General features: G+C 37.6%; 3 protein-coding genes across 3 annotated transcripts; all 3 read right to left on the reverse strand.

The window, feature by feature from the left end:
* Positions 998-2,423, reverse strand: LOC109724314 (germin-like protein 5-1). Its single transcript, XM_020253096.1, has 2 exons — positions 2,081-2,423; positions 998-1,795 (listed from the first exon to the last, which is right to left on the reverse strand). The coding sequence occupies exons 1-2, from the start codon at positions 2,199-2,201 to the stop codon at positions 1,257-1,259; spliced, it is 660 nt and encodes a 219-aa protein (XP_020108685.1). The 5' UTR covers positions 2,202-2,423; the 3' UTR covers positions 998-1,256.
* Positions 4,345-5,977, reverse strand: LOC109723867 (germin-like protein 5-1). Its single transcript, XM_020252355.1, has 2 exons — positions 5,620-5,977; positions 4,345-5,100 (listed from the first exon to the last, which is right to left on the reverse strand). The coding sequence occupies exons 1-2, from the start codon at positions 5,738-5,740 to the stop codon at positions 4,562-4,564; spliced, it is 660 nt and encodes a 219-aa protein (XP_020107944.1). The 5' UTR covers positions 5,741-5,977; the 3' UTR covers positions 4,345-4,561.
* LOC109724184 (protein LTV1 homolog) lies at positions 9,771-18,636 on the reverse strand. Its single transcript, XM_020252915.1, has 5 exons — positions 18,063-18,636; positions 17,278-17,661; positions 16,317-16,877; positions 15,632-15,759; positions 9,771-10,154 (listed from the first exon to the last, which is right to left on the reverse strand). Exons 1-5 carry the CDS (start codon positions 18,573-18,575, stop codon positions 10,151-10,153), a joined length of 1,590 nt encoding a protein of 529 aa, XP_020108504.1. The 5' UTR covers positions 18,576-18,636; the 3' UTR covers positions 9,771-10,150.

Consider the following 18,870-nt stretch of genomic DNA (forward strand, 5'->3'; position numbering starts at 1 on the left):
CAGTGATGTGCCAGGTAGTAACAGAATACACTCTTTTTAAGTAATAGTGGATTATGGATTAATCATTATATATATTTTTAGACATAAATTGTTGAGATCCCATGATCATCAGTTTGGGAATCAGCATTAGATTTGATTAAGCCCACAATTTAAAGTTAAAAAGTGTGCCAGTTGTGGTGGTTAGACTTTAGAGTAGCCCATGCTTTTTGGGTCTTGCTTTGGCAACTGCTTCTTGTAAAAGTGGTGGTGGTGGATTGTGAAAAAGTTTTTTGAGTTCAAATTGTTTCTACTATGTCCTCTTTGTCCCTGTCCCAACTACTTATTGATCCCTTGCCCACCATCAATTGTAACAAAGCTCTCTCATAATTATGATCATCATCATCTTATCCATGGAAAAAAAAAATCTCTACGCTTTGTGTGAAATTTTCCAATGTTTTAAAATTCGGGCCAATCCGGCCGATCGGATCGGGACCCAATGCCTAAACCGGTTTGGTTATACTCATAAAACCGGACCGACTTAAAATCCGTTTTCACCTGTTTAGACCTGTGGTTCAGCTAGTGAATTGGTGAACCAGTCTAGTTTTTGCAAGAATTGGTTGATTTCCTTTTTGTTTCATATATTTTAATAATTAATTAAATATATCTATTATTTTTTAATAATCTAAACTTTGGATATATTTTTAATTATATATGTAATAAAATACTATTTTAAAATAATGTAGAAGACTATACTAAGTATATAACCCTATTTTCTATTATATATATAGTGTGAAGAGAAATAATTAAGTATTTATGACATCATGTTGACGGCATTCAACCCAGTGGTTGAACCGGTGGTTGAATCAGTGACTCATGACCCGGCAATATTTTCGGATCATAAACAATTTTGGGTTTTAAAACACTGAATTTTTCATGCAAATAGCTTAAGGGCATTTGGGTATTTCTTTTATTAGGGTTTGGCCTCAGGCCCCAAAAACCAAAAGAGGGAAACAAGAAAAATGAAAGGTGAGAAATCATTAAGCTGGTGGGAGTTACAGAAACATAATTATTACCAAATGATTCAAATCAAGAAGTTAAATTGAGAAGAAAAAGTTAAACAGGCACCAATTGATCATTAATACACATTAAACATAACAAAAACAAAATGCCCATGGGAAAGAAAAATAGATTGTGGGACAAGTGATCATAAGAAGCAAACACAAATTAAACAAATCAGTTTTCCAATGCACTAGGTTATGTCATGCTTATTCATATGTTTATTTTTTTGGCGCAAGGCGGGATTTGATCTTCTCGGCCTCCTTGGTGCCGATCTGGAAGGCCTTGGTGAGCACGTTGTCCGGCACGGGCGGCGTGGCTGTGAAGAGCGTGAGCGCGATGGACTGCGTCCCCGGCAACTGGCTATTGAACGCCGCGATCGCAGATGCTGGCTTGTTGCCATTGTTCTTCTGGAAGTGGACGAGGCCGCGCGGGAACACGAACACGTCCCCCGCGGAGATGGTCTTAGCAACGAACTTGTTGGCGGTGGTGATGAATCCGACGTCGAGCGTGCCTTCGAGGACGAACACGATCTCGGTGGCGCGCGGGTGAGTGTGGGGAGGGTTGAGGCCCCCCGGGGCGATGTCGACGCGCGACATGGACACACCCAGTGTGTTGAGGCCCGGGATCTTCTCGACATTGGCGGCCGTTACCAGAGAGCCGTAGGTGTTGTTGGTGGCCCCCGGCGTCGCCAGCCCCTTGAAGAAGAAGTCGTCCGCCGTCACGTCCGCCTTGCACACGAATCCATTCACTTTCACGGCTGCGAGGGGAAGAGACTGATTTCATTCAGCAATACAAACTAGCTACTTAGCTCTCCGCTTTCGTCCTAGCTTCTGTTTTTGCTTTCAGCTGCAGTTTATGTCTAGTATAACATTTGGCAAACAGAATGAAAGTTTGAATTGACACTGTACTTTGTCGAAAAGCCAATATGAGATTTTGGGCCTCATAAGCATAGAAGCTCCAATTTGGACTTTCAAACTTCTGCTTCTGCTGCAAAGAGAATCTGATCATGGAGTATTAGGAGTTGGGCAGAATATGCACTTACTGGAGGTGAGATCGGCGACGCAGATGTCTTGGAGCATGTCGGGATCAGCGGCGAGGGAGGGTGAAAGGAAGAGGAGGAGGAGAGAGAAGAGAGCAAGGAGAGAACTAGAAGACCTGGCCATGGTGCCTGCTCTTCCTGCTTCTGCTGCTGCTGCTTCTGCTTCTTGGTTTGGATCTTTTGGTTTGGAGACTCACAAACTGTTGACTAGCTAGATGTGGTTATACTAAAGGAGAGAGAGACATAAAAGAGAGAGGACTTAGACTTGGACTTGGTGTGGATACAAAGAAGGGTGTATTTCTATCAAGGTTAAATGCATACAAGTCCCTACAAACATAGTAAATTATAAACTTATTTTTATAAAGTTCAAATTTCATATATTGTCGTCCTTGCAAAAGTTTTAATATTTTCAAATATGTTTTTTTGATTTGTTACTTTTAGAGAAGTGTTTATATTTTAACAGTACATAAGTGAAATGTCAATTTTGCCATCACAAATATGTCCCTCTAAAAGCCATAAAAGCAGAATAAAAATGTCAAGTTATCTCATAAATTAATCAGGGTTAAGCATTTTTGATTTACTAATATTTTCTAACGGATTCTAACGGTAGGGACATATTTGAAAATATTAAGATTTTTATTTGGATAACATATAAAAGTTGAACTTTGTAGTGATATATTTATAATTCACTATATTTGTAGGAATCTGTATGTAATTAATCCTTATGAACAAAGTACAAGCAGATAGGGTTAGAAAAGTACAATAAATGGTTTTTTTAAAAAAAATTATGATAAGATGACTGAACCTGAATGACAAAATTAATTGGTTGGAGACTAAATTAATTGGTTGGAGACATAAGTGATGTGAGGCAGAGTTTGGTAGAAGTTTAAGGCCTATAATAGTATGTGATATAAGATATTGTCTAAATAGTGCTTTTAGAAAAGGTATTATTTTAGAATTTCAATAAATTTTATCTGGTGCAGGAGTAGAAAAAATTAAATTAAAGCTTCTGTTTTTAAAACTCATAATATTATTTCTAATTTTCATTGCAGCAGAAATATTAGATTTTTTTTTTTTTTTTCGATTGTCAAATGTGATGCTAAAAATGATTGTTATAAGAAAATTGTAGGTACCAATGCCGCCAACTAATTTTCCATCTTAATATTGTTGGCTTCAATGAGCCATCATCCTGCTCTGTGGCGGGAGGTCATGTTGGGCCGAGTCTTGTTCGAAATAGCGTGAGGTTGAGTGGGCCAAGTCATATTCGAAATGGCATAAGGCTGATTAGGCAGAGTCACAATTGAGACCCGTGGGCGCTATATCTGTACGCTTTAAATGAATTAGTTGCGTATTTCTAATAGTTTCAACTTTTGGGATTAATGGTTAACGCCAACGATTTAACAAGTGGTATCGCCAACGATCTAACAAGTGGTATCAGAGTCGGTGGTCATGGGATCGATTTCCGCATGCTACAAATATGTGCAGGTGCTGGAGGAGGGATTGTTGGCTTAAATGAGCCAGCATCTTATCCTATGGCGGAAGGTCATGTTGGGCCGAGTCATGTTCGAAATGATGTCAGACTGAGTGGGCCAAGTCTTATTCAAAATGCCGTGAGGTTGATTGAACCGAGTTACAATCGAGATCCGTGAGCGCTGTATCCATACGCTTTAAATGAATTAGTTGCGTATTTTTAATAGCTCGAGTTTTTGAAATTAATGGTTAGCGCTAATGATCCGGCAGATACTGCAATTTAGGGTCTAGTTTGGTAATTTGATAGCAGCAATGTTGGTTCTGTGCTTTGGATGGCTCAAAAAATTAAAAAATGAATTCAATTTTTCGTCTTCAAATATTAAAAAATTGTAATTAAGATTTAATATTTTTAGTCACCGTATTATCAAATAAGGTCCAAACAGGTAAAAGATTAAAACTATGAAAAGACAACTGACCTGCTATCTCTTGTACAGAGCACGCATTTCTTCTTTGTCTTTCTTTTTTTTATCCCTTTCTTTTTTTGTCTTTTTAAACAATACTAGTAAAGATTTAGAGTTACATAGTTTTTGTAGCAGCATTTTTTTTTTATCTTGTTAATTAAAACATAATGTTATCCACGCCTAGCATTTATAACGTACATTAATTTACTCATTAGTTAAACTAGTGACACGTGACTTAATAATATTTTAAGTTCATAAACACTTATAATGAGTTTTAAAACATTGAATTTTTCATGCAAATGCGCCGAAAACCAAAAAAGGGAAACAAGAAAAATGAAAGGAGAAAAATCATTACACTGTTGTTGGGAGTTACAGAAACATAATTATTACCAATCAAACATAACAAAAAACAAATACACCAATCAAATCAAACATAACAAAAACAAAATGCCCACGGAAAAGAAAAATACAATGTGGTACAAGTGATCATAAGAAGCAAACACAAACAAATCAGTTTCCCAATGCATGCACTGTATCATGCTTGTTTATTTGTTTATTTTTTTGGCGCAAGGCGGGATTTGATCTTCTCGGCCTCCTTGGTGCTGATCTGGAAGGCCTTGGTGAGCACGTTGTCCGGCACGGGCGGCGTGGCCGCGAAGAGCGTGAGTGCGATGGACTGCGTCCCCGGCAGCTGGCTGTTGAATGCCGCGATCACCGCAGCCGGCTTGCCGCCGTTGTTCTTCTGGAAGTGGACGAGGCCCCGCGGGAACACGAACACCTCCCCCGCGCAGATGGTCTTAGCGGTGAGCTTGTTGGCGGTGGTGATGAATCCGACGTCGAGCTCGCCTTCGAGGACGAACACGATCTCGGTGGCGCGCGGGTGCGTGTGGGGAGGGTTGATCCCCCCCGGAGCGTAGTCGATGCGCGCCATGGACACGCCCAATGTGTTGAGGCCCGGGATCTTCTCGACATTGGCGGCGGTTACCAGAGAGCCGTAGGTGTTGTTGGTGGCGCCCGGCGTCGCCAGCCCCTTGAAGGAGAAGTCGTCTGCCGTCGCGTCCGCCTTGCACGCGAATCCATTCACCTTCACGGCTGTGAGTGGAAGAGATTGATTTCATTCAACGGTGCAATACAAACTACTTAAGCTTCGTTTGGGATTGCGAAAAGATTGTGTTACGTGTGATGAAAAAGTATGTTGAAAAAATATTCTGTTTGTTTTCGTACATACTATTGCGTTACGCATATCACGATGAGTCCATTACGATATATTTTCTACGGTCCCATCGAAAAACACAGAACATATCTCTATATGCTTTTACCCCAACTCTATTTTATCTAATGACGATAGATGAGCCTCAATATCAAACTAAGCCTTAGCCCGTTCTAGCTTCTGCTTTTGCTTTTAGCTGCAGTTCATCTTTGGTAGAACATTTGGCAAATAGAATATATAAAAGTTTGGACCGATGCTGCATTATTATGTCGGAAAGCCAATATGAGATTCTGAGCCTCATAAGTACGGAAGCTCCAGTTTGGACCTTTTGAAACTTCTGCTTCTGCTGCAGAGAGAATCTGATAGTGGAGTATTTAGAGTAGGGCGAAATATGCACTTACGGGAGGCGAAATTGGCGGCGCAGATGTCTTGGAGCAGGTCGGGATCGGTGGCGAGGGAGGGGGAGAGGAAGAGAAAGAGGAGGGAGAAGAGAGCAAGGAGAGAACTAGTGGACCTGGCCATGGTGCCTGCTCTTCCTGCTTCTGCTTCAGCTTCTGCTGCTTGGTTTGGCTCTTATGGTTGGGAGACTCACAAAGTATTATTGACTTTATGTGCTTGTATTAAAGAAGAGAGAGAGAGAGAGAGAGAGAGAGAGAGAGAGAGATAAAGAGGGAGGACTTGGACTTGGACTTGATGTGGATGCAAAGTAAGGGTGTATTTATAGCAAATTAAGTATGAGGAGGTAGGGTTGAGATTTTAAGAGGGGGAGTTGGAATGGAGTGGAAGGAGTTTATTATTAGTTGATTATTTGAGGGCGAAGGCTCTTATCAAAGAACTGATCTTCCATGTAACAGCGACATCGCAACAGTACATCTCAAACCAATTAAATTTTTTTATTTTCATAAAAAAATATAATAAATATTTTTTTTAAACAAAATATGATAAGACTTCAGCAACAAATTTAATTGGTTGGAGACACAATTGATGTGAGGCAACAACCACTTTTTTTTTTTTTTTTTCCTTATGGAGAGATGTGGGGAATTTTTTTTTTTTTTTTGAGAAATAAATAGCACGCTATTCACTTCGTTTATTTCATTTAGAAATAAACTTAGCTAGAAATATGAATCAACTAGGATTCAAACTGTTAAAATCGGAACGGCGAAAAATAGATCCAGAAAATAACTTAATACAAAAAAAGAAAAGATAAACGGAAAGACAACACCGATATTTACGTGGTTCGGCCAACGGCCTACGTCCACGGATGAAGACGGAGCAAATACTTTATTAATATCGAAAAGACGGAGTACAAGAAAATCTCTCAAAAGAATCCCATAATCCAAATACACCAAACACCGACGGCACCGAAGAAAGAAAAACAATGATGGCTAATTAATTAGAGGATTGCATGCCGGCTTCATTAGAGCTTCCCTCTAATTAGAATAGAGTTTTATCTCCCTTCACACGTTGTTGTTGGCCGGTCGGATGGACCACCAGATTTAATTAATTTTGCATGGCTCTTAATTGGGTCGCGGCAAGATTAATTCGGCCGTAGCATGTATTTATAATACATGTCTCCTGAATAGACTCTAATTCTAATTCAATTAGAATTACACTCTTAATAATAATCCATATATACCAAATTAAATTTAAATAATATCTAATCCCAATTAGATCAGGATTTATCCTCAATTTAGATAACTACAAATCTAAACCAAATATAACACAAACTTAGGACTTCGGGTACCAACTATCAAGCTCTTTACCACTTGCTTTAGAAACGGTTGGTGATGTGGGGATGTTTGATATTATTAATCTGTTAAGTTAATTAATAATATCCCTATATTTATAACTTGGGATTATAGTAATAGTTGGGGTGGTGTGAAATGGGCTGCAATTCGATGATAAATAAAACATATTTTGGGAATGTCTAGTTTCCTCTTCTGTTCCTTCTTTGTTGTTCAAAAGGTGGACTTTCTTTTTTTCTTTTTATATATATATATATATTTTTATTCCCTTTGGGTTGTTTGGTTGTCATCTATCAACTTGATCTTTTTTGGATGAGAGAATAAGAGTTTGGTGGTAGATGTTTTAAGCCTATAATAGTATGTGATGTAAGGTAGTGTCTAAATAGTGCTTTTTAGAAAAGGTATTATTTTAGAATTTCAATAAATTTTATCTAGTGCACAATTAGAAATTAAAAAGCTTCTGTTTTTAAAACTCATAACATTATTTCTAGTTTTCATTGCAGCAAAACTATTAGATTATTTTGACGAAGAAAATCGATGCGTTCCAACACCACCACCTGTTTTTTTCACTACAATTTAAGGCTTAGTTTAGTAATTCGGTAGCTGCAAGTATTAGTTTTATATTTTGAATGGCTCAAAAATTTTAACAATGAATCGAATCCTTTTTCCTCCAATATTTAAAAAATGTGATGGCGATTCAATACTTTTAGCCCTCATATTACCAAACTAGATCGAAATGGATAAATTGTTAGCCATTATTATCCATAGCATACACTTCTTTTTTCTTTTTGTCTTTCTTATTTATCCCTTTTTTTTTTTTTTTTTAGTCTTTTTTAAACACTTCAATCCTAGATGGTAGTGGAGTTACATAGTTTTTGCAGCAGCATTTTCTTATCTTGTTAATTGAAGCATAATGTTATCCATACCTTCTTTTTTTTTCCTTCTTAATTTTTCAAATTGTATGAATTTAATAATTCCAGTTGCAATTATATATATTAAGGTGGCCTGGGTTAATGGGACTGGACTATTGATTCTAGGGGTATCCTTTAATTAGTTAAACCATTAAATGCTTGCTAATTAAAGGCAATTACTTAACCTCATTTGGTCCCAAACCTCACATGATGTGTGGGAGATGGGAAAGCACTTCCATGTCCACATGCCATGCATGTGATGTATGGGTGGTTTGCCTTTTACAATCACATTGCATCAAGCAAACCAATTTGGCTTAATTTTTACACCTCATCAGACGGTTCAGATTAGTTCGCACGAATCACGAAGGATATGATTATCTAGTATTTCATACTTATGTATATATATAGAGAGAGAGAGAGAGTAACGCTGTATACATTCTACAATATTTTTACTATCAATCTCGTACAATAGTGTTTCAATTAAATACCTGATATAATTCACAAAAAAAAAAAAAATCTGTATAATATTTTATAAATTTATTAATTACCTCCAAAGATAGAAGGATAAGGATCAGGCATCCAACTACAAGCCATTTTCGAAATGGCCCCTCAACTTTATTTTGTTTTTAAATTGAGTACTTTTCTTGAAAGTTAAAATTATATAAAATGTCATCTAAATATTTAACACTTTTTTGGGATTATGTAGGAGGTTCAAAAAAAAAAAAAAAAAAAAAAAAACTCTTTGATTGGCAATTAGTTGCCACCAACTTAAAACTCTATGTTCCTTTCAATTTGAATCTCTAATTAATTAACTTGAAACCAAATGAAAATCAAACTCAACTAGTCCCTAAAATCAAAGTTAAAAAATAGTCTCTATCATGCATGAATTATTAGTTGCTTATTGGTGGAGATAATTAGAGTCAAACTCTCATTAAACAAAGAGATCCTCGAACCTCTTCTCTCATCCTCTTTGATCTTATCCCTCTCTTTATTCATAATCAAGGCCAGTATCATGTCATTCTCTTAGATATATGAGCTTTCATTAATGCAAAGAGTTTCTTTCAAATTTAAGTTAGTTGAATTAGCAATTTTTACTTAGAGAGACCTTTAATTAATAGTGAAAATAACTTTTAAAAGACCCCTCTGTGGTTTAAAATGTTGCGCTTTGCTATTCTGTGATTTTTTTTAGTTCTCGATATTCTTCGTAAATACTCCTATAAAAAAGGACAACAAAGAACTACTATATGTTGCGCACTACATGGTGATAAAGTATAAAAAATCAGCAATAAAACTGCTATATTTTATAGTAACACTGGTTCTTAAAATATGGCATTTTGTTGTCCCTTTCAATGGGAAATGCTTACCAGAAAAGGAATATGAAGGGAGTAAATGGGTTAAATATTCTAGCCAGCTGGATGGTGATTGAGGGTGCTGGTCCATGTATTTGTAGTTTATTTATTTAAACAATAATGTTGCAACATCCCCAACCATCTGATGCTGATCAAACGGCTAGAATATAATAACATCATCTAACTACATGTGTGTATGTATCTCTGCAATGGAAAGAGAGAGAATGTTGGTGCTGGCCATAGACCAACTGGGGGACTGGAAATAGAAGTGATAGAAATGAGGAGAAAGAGTAAACTTAGCACTGCTGAAAAGCAAACTGGTCCTGCCATATGTATTTTTTGCGCTTTAAGTCGAAGCTACGACCTGATGCATCCAACACCGCAGATGAGCAGTGGGATCATCCTGTGCGCAGAGAACCCGGCCCCTAACACCAGAGTTAGAGCCACATCAAGACACATCAGATGATAAATACAACAGCTGGAAAACTAAACAAAGATGAAAAGTAGGCGTTTACGACTACTTGCTTCATCACAAGAGAATAAGAAATGCAGCATAAGTTAACATAAATTACCCTTTAAAATTCAGGAGGCAGCCTTACAACCATGAGTTAAAAACTTGGTACAGTGGGCAGGAAAGAAAGAAAGAAAGAAAGAAAGAAAAAAAAAGAGAGAAAATTCCACAACTCGAACTATATCTCAACAGCAAAAACCTGTTTATACCGGCAAGAAGAGGAGCAACTTAAAACTGTTGCCTCCGAATAAATAGCTATAGCTACAAATATCTCCGACAACACAATTTTCAGAACCCTACAATGACTCCTTGAAATGAAGTTCTGCTTTGTGTGAGTGCTGGTTCTAGAACTCATGAAACGGTCAAGATTCGCTGCAACCTCAGAGTTTTGAGTATCTGAGTCATCCCGGAAGAAGTTACCTGTCATTGCAAAATATCGGAATTAAATGCCATGATATGCTCAAGCTTTTTTGTTCCCCAAGTATATCTTGTAACAAACAGCGCAATTTATAGGCGAAAAGAAAAACTATCTTGAAAGTTTCTTTTGGAGTATGGAATTTTGCACGCTTGCCGGTGAATACCATAAAAGAGAAACCTCATTGCAGCCATATCACTCGACATCAAATAGCTTAGACAACCCTAATAAATGGACCTCTTTATAGCCTACATGCCACCACAAGCAACTACTCAGTCGCGCAGGCAATAAAACTGGAATTTCCTTCAATCGGTTATGTAAAACTAAAAAGGACCAAAAAATATAACAACTCAGTCCACTAGCAATAATAACTCGTTGGCCCTAAACTACCAGTCTAAAATGTTTAAGCCCAGTTATTATTATTAGAGCCCATGATCCTTATATATCCAATCATAATCTCTTTTTCTATCCGATGTGGGACGATTGGGGCGTTACAGACTCACCCAGTTGAAACCCTGACATCCTCGTCAAGCACAAGCGCAATCACACATATAGGCTAGAATTACCAATCACACATATTGGCCAGAATTACCAATCACACATATAGACCAGAATTATCAGACGATGTGAGATTCTAGAGGTGGCCCTTGCAGGTTGAAAAGGTGGCTCCCATCAAACCAGTGGTGTAATACTTTGTTCCGCATAGCACTTAGCTCTCACGCTTTCGGCTATTATTTGACTGTGTTATCAAATGTAACGACCAAATCCACTAACGATAATAATTCGTTAGGTCCAAACCACTGGCCCAAATGCCATGCGGAAAGCTTATTTAAATAACATAATTAAATTTAAATAGAATAACATAAAAAGGTAAGCTTTTCGTTTGTGGGAAGTCATTACCAAACTAATGGTTCCCGCCTGAAGGGGTGATTGAAGCTAGACTATAAAAATTTGAAATTCTGCATACATGGACCCCCCTTTTTTCACCTTCTTTTCAACTGCCAGTGCCAGATCTTATGAATTCGGGTCAATTGAATCTCAACTGTTCCAATTTTGTCTCTTGAAGAAGTAAATGAGTTATATTGAGTTCTATTCTATTAGAATAGAAATATGTTAGAATAGAAATATTTTTAATATTTAAAATTGTTTAAAGCTCAATAATTATTAGGATCTATGATCTCTTATATTCCCAATCATAATCCTGTTCTCATCCGATGTGGAACTATTGGGGTATCACAGAAAGCATATTCATTAACCAGTATGAGACTATAAAGAGGTGGTCACTAGTGAGGATGCTTGGTTCGCAATGAGTGATAGGAGTAGAGTGTTTAAGGGCAAGATGGTTGTGGGTGCAATAGAGTTGCTGTGTATAGAAAAAAAGAGGTCATCAAAAGGAAGGGAGTGGCAAGAGGACATCTATTAACCTATATGATTCTTCAATATTTTTGCCACGTAGCAATTTTTTCTTAATCCTCATAAAAATCTAATTTAAACCATCTAATATATTTTTATTTAAGTCTTTAAATTAAGAATGAAAAATTTGCACACCAAAAAGTTCTTTTAATTCACTCTCATTAATCATTATAATTCTAACGTGCAACAACCCACTACTATGAAGCACATTACGGTCATTAAAATCCAATTTAAGCCGCCTAATATATTTTTATTTAAACCTTTAAATTAAAAATAAAAGATTTGCACACCAAGAAGTTCTTCTAATACACTCTTATTGATGATTATAATTCTAACGTGTAACACCCACTACCATGAAGCACTTTACCCTCATTAAAATCCAATTTAAGCCATATAGTATATTTTTATTTAAGCCTTTAAACAAAAAATGAAAGATTTGCATACCAAAAAACTCTTCTAATTCACTCTTATTAATCATTATAATTCTAACGTACAACACCCACTGCCATGAAACATTAAAATCCAAACTATAACTTAATCACTAATTACATACGTTTCAATAGCCTTTTAGATTCTTATTACATAATTAATTAATTAATTAATTAACTACATTAATCATCAAAATTATATATATATCTAATCTAACCATAAGAATCATTATAGTTCTAACATGCAATACCCACTACCACGAGACATAAAAAGCCGAGATATAACTTAACCACTATTTATATACGTTTTTGCGACCCTTTAGATTCTCATTACATGACTAATTGTTTAATTGATGAATTAACTACGTTAATAATCAAAGCTATATATCTAATCTAATATAATAATTATATTGCTGATCTCGCCATTGACACGTGCGGTATGAGTCGGATTACACAGCGGCAGAGGAAGAGGTGGACAAAGCTAAGGTGCTAGCGTGGGTGGCGGAGGACGACGATCTTGGTGGCGGCGGCAGAGGCGGTGACTCCGTCGATCGACGCGATTGTGAGGATGAGGAGAAGGCTTAAAAGCTTTCAGATATACGTCATTTTATATCAGATTATAAGATTACTAATTGCATAGATTTTCTAGATATCTATACCTATACATTAATCCCCAAAAGAACATGCCACGTGGCTGTGTTTCCTTTATTTTTAGGCTTCACATTGCGAAACCGACATTTCGCCTTCCCTCCACCCATAAAGGTTCACCCATCTTAATCCAACCCTTCGCCTTCCCTCCACCCATAACATCTAATTAATGGTCCACTCACCTTAACCCAACTCTTCGCCTTCTCTCCGTGCATAACCTCTAATTAATGGTCCATCAATCGTAACTCTAATCTAAACAATAGATAGTAGAAACCCACGAAAAGCCCCCTTCTCTCCCTTCTCTATTTTCTCTTCCTTCTCCATGAGCTCCAAGGTCAAAATCGAGCACGTTCTGTGGACGGAATATGAGTTTGCATACTGCATCGCCGAGCTTGGCGCTGCTATTTTCATCAAATTGAGGTTTCCTCCAAATTTTAGGAGTTATTTTAAAAGATTTATATATTCTTTATATTGTAGCGTTGAAATTTCTTAGGTAGCTTTATTCAGCTTTTTCAAGTTCTTTTTATTTGCGTGGTATTCGAACTGATGTGTTTGTTGTGTTGAAGGTTTATTACTTCTTCTTTTTCTATCCTTTGTACTTTATATATTTTTTTGAAGTAAAATTCTGTATTATATTTGCTGTATTAGGTTGTGTTAGGTTATATATCTTTTTATCTCTTAAATATTTATAATATAACTTTTCATATACTTATTTTTTTCTAATTTCATGACTCTTTTTATTAACTAATATAAAAATGTTTACAAAATTAGATTGATATATGATTTAAAAAGGTCTTTATTTTCTTGAAGGGATGAGTATCATAGCTTATATAAAAAATGAAGGGATAAATATATAACTTATACAAAAAAGTTTAACATTTTGATTGTTTTGATTTGATTTATAAAATATTAATTTTTATTGAATTTTTTATCTAAATCTCTCCCAAATAGTATATCGTTTTTCGGCTTAATAAGTTGACATGCTTATTATTTTTCTATGAGCATTTTGTTACTAATCGGCTTCAGCAAATTAATATACTTTTGCAAGAAGCCAATATGTTTGGACTATTTTGATTTTTTAAATAATAGCAAATTTTTGATATATTAGTTAGATATTAAATTTATTTTAGTAGTATGTACCCACCGCAAAGCGCGGGTTACTACACTAGTTATTCATTAAAGGTAACTTTTTTTTCTTCATTTTCTATACTTTTTTTCAAAACTATATCAAAATATCTACAAAGAATCAAGCTAATTTTTAAAAAACATGAAATGATCAATACCTTTGCTTTTAAATAAATCAGATGCGTTTTAAGATCTATATTTTATCAACTCGTAGGAAAAAATTTTAGATAATATTTGAATAAGATAAACTGAATTATTTTAAGAGTAAAAAATGCTTTACTCATGAACACTTCTGAGAATTATTCTCATTACAGTATTAGTTGGAATTTATTTTTAGGTATTTAGTGAAAATTAGAGTATCACAAGGTGGATGAATTAAGTAAAATAAAAATATCTTGACTATTTGCAATGCTCTCTCCCCGCCGCAACGCGCGGGTTTCTACACTAGTTAGTGAAAGGCAAGTAGTTGAAGGTGTAGATGGAATCAGAAAGGAGAAAGGTGTTAAATAAAACCGGCAAATAGCCACCTTCCGAAGGCAACCATAGTGAAAGGGGAAAGTGAACCGATGTGGCAAACAAAGGACCAGAGTAACCTTTTTCAGATCCTTTCCTTTTGTTGTTGTTCCGGTTATAGAGTTCGGAAAGAACAGAATCCACTGCAGACTTCCTCTTTGGCCCCCGGCTGATGAGGACTCGCCTCCTTTCCGGAGTGAGGGGCTGTCTGCATGCCTTCCCTTTTTTTAGTTAACAAGAAGATGGCAGTTCTCTTATTGAGAAATAGGGAAGACCCTAAACAGGTAGATTAACAAAAGACCTGGTAAAGTAGATCCCTGGTTCCTACATTATTCAGGTGGTCCTCAACTCCTCGTGTTGGTCTCTTAGATGGTCTACAACAGCGTGGGTGGTAACACAGCAACAATGGTATTTATGGCAATCCTTCATGTCAAGTATTTGACATAGGACACTTTCAAGTATTCAACACATATTCTTAGTCAAACAATTGGCTTTATCCACTAACATTGCTCAACAATATTAATCCTGTCTCACACTTAATATCATGCTACTCACATCCTTGATTTTAGGATTCTAAACAGGGCATGTTCTCAACAAGGGCGAAACCGGAAATCCATGTTCTAAACATATCATACCAAGATCATCTTAAAACTTGTTGAGCGACAATATGTATCAGAAAGTTACTAGCTCTTTCAATGCAATTACTATTCACCATAATTATAAGAGTGATGAAAAATTGAGAAAAATGAAAGGATGACAAAAAACTACATAGGCGGTCCAAGCCTTTAAACAATGTTGATATTATTTTGGTGATACAATTCAGTGTACAAAAGTGCTAATCCCTGATAAAGTTTAGTGCTTGATGCCTTCCTGATGATGTCTTCAGAACAAAATGATCATATTTGAAATTTACAAATTACCAGCAAACCAAAACCAAGAGATATAAAATTTTTAAAAAAAAAAAACTTATCCTTCTCCCAGCCGGAGTTATTAGGGTCAAGAATGTAGTGCTCTTATCATCTAGCTATATATTATATTTGCAGAAGTCAGAAATCTACATGATAAATTATCAGAAAATTAAGCTTATAAAATCATAGCTACGAGAATTCACGTAGGCTAATCATTGTGGCGAGTACGCCACCTGGCACAATAAATTGTCTTCGGTAAAAACCACCAACTTTAAGTGCTAAGAGAACAGAAGCATGCTAATAGCTAAGCAAAAAATTAGGGAGTATGTTGAGAAAAAGGGAGGGGAGGTTCTACTTCAAACTGAAAAAGAAAAAAAAAAAAAGAATGGAAACTTTCCGTTCTTGAATATGAAAATTATTAACATAATAATCAGCAGAGAAACTCACATAAGGTGGATAGCAGACGGTCCTGAAACAGAAGCAACCATCTGAGCCCTCTGTGCTTCACCTCTGTACAAGCCTTTCATCTCTTTCTTTGCTCTGCGCGCTTCTCTCCTCTCTTCTTTTACAGCAGCCTTTTTGTAAGTCATAACATGCAAAAACCAGATACAAGAATATGTAGCAGGATTACTAAATAAAACTCTGTAGATTTAAAAGCACATAACGAAAAAATGATGATAAAAACAGATAAAAAAAAAAATCACCTTATCCATTATAACCATCAAGGGTCAACGAATATCTAGCCTTTTAGTGATACAAAGATAAAATTATATCAGCAGATATGCATGACGATACAGACATACATGATTAACAAGAGGTCAGGTAAGATATTAAACATGTAGCAGTCAACTCAAAACCTCTTTATGTACGTGGAAAGAATGATTACTTTGCTTTATTTTCGTGATTTTAAAACTGTAAGACAATCATCAACTACTAGAAATAGTAGTTTCTCTGAGAGCTAGAATATATCTGATTTTTTTCTCTTTCTTTGCTCTTATTACTTAAACCAGACAAATCTATACGCTTACAAACAACTAATCAATATATCTTCATTCTATTCCTTCAACACTTTCACAGCAAAATATTTGAAAAAAAGGAAACCACTAGGTCAGAGTTTAATTTTAAAGCATACCTTCCTTTCTTTCTTTTCTTCCTTAGACTCCTCCTTGCGTACTCTCGTTTTCAGCTTATCAGAACCAGAGCTAACTTCTGCCTTTGATTTCTTCGTGCTCTCGACATTTCTTTTCTTTTGGTGTAGATAGTCAACTGGGAGCATTTCTTTTCCACGAAGTGCAATCACATCACGCTTCGCAGTTGCCTCTCCAGGAAACAAAGTTGGTAATAGCTTTTTAGGGTTTTCCGGTGCCTGAATTTGACCAGGATGGTTGTCAAGATTTGAAAATGTAGAGACAATAGTCTCACAGTCCCAAACTTCAGATTCATCGTCACTTTCTTGAACAAGTACTGCCTCCTCATCTTCTTGGCTTTCATTTAAATAGCCTTCAGCATATTCTTGGCATCTGCGAATGACATCAGCAGATGGTTCCAGCTCTGAGAGTGTGCTTGATTCTTGATCCCCCACGCCATACTTTTTAAGCGTATCTACAATCTTACTGGAAAGTGTTTCACGATCTGCATCGTCGGAATAAGCATCACCGTTATCACTGTCATCATCATACTCCTGCAGAGTGAGCTGTAACATAATAGCGATGAAAATGTAAGATAAGGGGACAGGAAGAATAAAAGAAATCATGCACAAAACGATCATGAGCAAACCAAAAAAGGGGACCGATAATAGTAGCTATTAACTACAAAAAATAAAATAAACTGCATCTTTAACTCTGAAATCATTCTTATCTCGAAAATGATAGAAGGAAAAATACTCAATCATGCAAATATGGATTATGCTCTGACATACTAATATTTTAAGAAACATTCCGTGTATCCAAAGGCTACCACATATTTTCACATTTAACTTTGCCAAACATAATAAAAGGCGCAAATCGTGATTAATATCCTTGTATATTGAGTGGTAGAGTGGGATTGAACTCAACATTTTAAATTTAATATAACAGAGACAAAAAGAAGCTCACCATATCAAACTGCTCATCAAGGAGTCTCCGAACTCTTTCCTTTCTTTGATCTTCCAATTCAGCTTCCCCATGCTCGGCGCCCTCCGTGGGATGGCGGCCCCTCTCACAACCAGCTTCGATGTTTTCATCCTCGTCTTCCTCCGCCTCTTCCTCTTCCTCTTCTCCTTCAGGGCGATTAGCCTGAACGACAAAATCCTCCTCCAAATCCTCCACGTCCGACCCGAACCGCGACAGATCACTGTCATCAAGCAGCTTGGCCACGTCGGGGTCAGCCACCTTCTGAACCTTCACGCTTGCCGTCCTCGAAGCAACAGAATAGATTGAATCTCCAGCCAAGTCCTCCACGGCATCCTCATTAATCCGAAGCCTCGAAGCATCGTATGCCTACGCGCAACAGCTCGTAAGTACAACAGAGATAAACACAATACAAAACATATCGAACTGATTGAATTATAACCCGCCTTTCGACAGCAACCTAACATTCAAAGAAAGTTGCGATTTTTACTACCAAATCTTTCAATTAGATTGATTAGAATCATTTAGTGGCTCTTCTGTAACAAAATTCAGTCACACGATTCGCATAACTCAAGCTCTACTCCTGTTAAATCAGACGGTAGGCCGAAACGCGATAGAAAAGAACAACACTCAGATCACAATCAATTTTGTGAAAGGTTAGTAAACAAAATCAAAGCTTCTAAAGGTAGGATGCAGCAAGTTAGTTCCGTACGTTTTTACCTAAATCAGGGAAAAAGAAATAGAGGAAACCTAGATTGCGAAGCACTCACCTTGACATCAAGGGGCACGAGATCGAACCGGGCTCTAGGGTTTTGGTAGTAGGCGGATCCGCCCCCGGCGTTCCTGATCTCGCGGAGGTGGGCCAGGTAGTTGTACCCGTCGTCGGGGAGCCCCAGCTCCAGGATCTCCCGCCTCACGTGGTCGGGGAGCGCCCCACCGCCGCGGCCCCGCGACGACGACGCCGCGCCATCGTCGTCCGCGTCGCTGGTGTCGCCGGGGGCGTCGGCGAAGGCGGAGTCTCGGGACTCGTCGGCGTTAACCACACGGCCCTCGGCGGCGTCGTCGTCGTCGTCGAAGAAGCCGGGGACGGAGAAGGCGTTGGTGTCGACCCTGACGAAGACGCGGTCGGAGGGGGAGGTGGAGGACGCGGCGGCTTCGGCGCCGGAGGAGGAGGAGGAGGAGAAGGGGAAGGGGAAGAGGGAGGACGAGGCGGCGGAGTCGCGGGCGAGGAGTTGGAACGTGGCGGAGTTCTTCTTGTCGATGAACTTCTTCTTCCTCCCCATTGCTAGGGTTTAGGGTTAGGGTTTTGCTAGGGTTTCTGGAACCGAGGCGAAAACGACGACGGCGAGGCTAGGGTTTCTAGAACCGAGGCGAAAACGACGACGGCGACGGAGGAGGTGGCGGGGGAAGAGGATACGAGCGTTTCTAGGGCTAATTAAGACTCTAATTGGGTCGGGTTTGGGTCGGTCCATATCTAGCCCAAACCCGGCCCAAAAACATTTCTGGGCCTTGTATATTATAAGCTTTTAAAAAACGCGTAATAGTAGAGTGACTTTTTGCCGGAACAGATCAGATTCA

The sequence above is a fragment of the Ananas comosus genome, linkage group 18 (genome assembly GCF_001540865.1).
Source record: "Ananas comosus cultivar F153 linkage group 18, ASM154086v1, whole genome shotgun sequence".
Classification (NCBI taxonomy): Eukaryota; Viridiplantae; Streptophyta; class Magnoliopsida; order Poales; family Bromeliaceae; genus Ananas; species Ananas comosus.

What these genes read in the sequence shown, in the direction of transcription:
- LOC109724314 (XM_020253096.1), bottom strand. Translation starts at nt 2,201, where the DNA reads ATGGCCAGGTCTTCTAGTTCTCTCCTTGCTCTCTTCTCTCTCCTCCTC. An exon ending in CGTCGCCGATCTCACCTCCA is followed by an intron (nt 1,796 to 2,080) that starts GTAAGTGCATAT and finishes TTCCCCTCGCAG; the next exon opens with CCGTGAAAGTGAATGGATTC.
- LOC109723867 (XM_020252355.1), bottom strand. Translation starts at nt 5,740, where the DNA reads ATGGCCAGGTCCACTAGTTCTCTCCTTGCTCTCTTCTCCCTCCTCTTT. An exon ending in CGCCGCCAATTTCGCCTCCC is followed by an intron (nt 5,101 to 5,619) that starts GTAAGTGCATAT and finishes TTCCACTCACAG; the next exon opens with CCGTGAAGGTGAATGGATTC.
- LOC109724184 (XM_020252915.1), bottom strand. Translation starts at nt 18,575, where the DNA reads ATGGGGAGGAAGAAGAAGTTCATCGACAAGAAGAACTCCGCCACGTTC. An exon ending in TCGTGCCCCTTGATGTCAAG is followed by an intron (nt 17,662 to 18,062) that starts GTGAGTGCTTCG and finishes TGTTGCGCGTAG; the next exon opens with GCATACGATGCTTCGAGGCT. An exon ending in AAGAAAAGAAAGAAAGGAAG is followed by an intron (nt 15,760 to 16,316) that starts GTATGCTTTAAA and finishes ACTTACAAAAAG; the next exon opens with GCTGCTGTAAAAGAAGAGAG.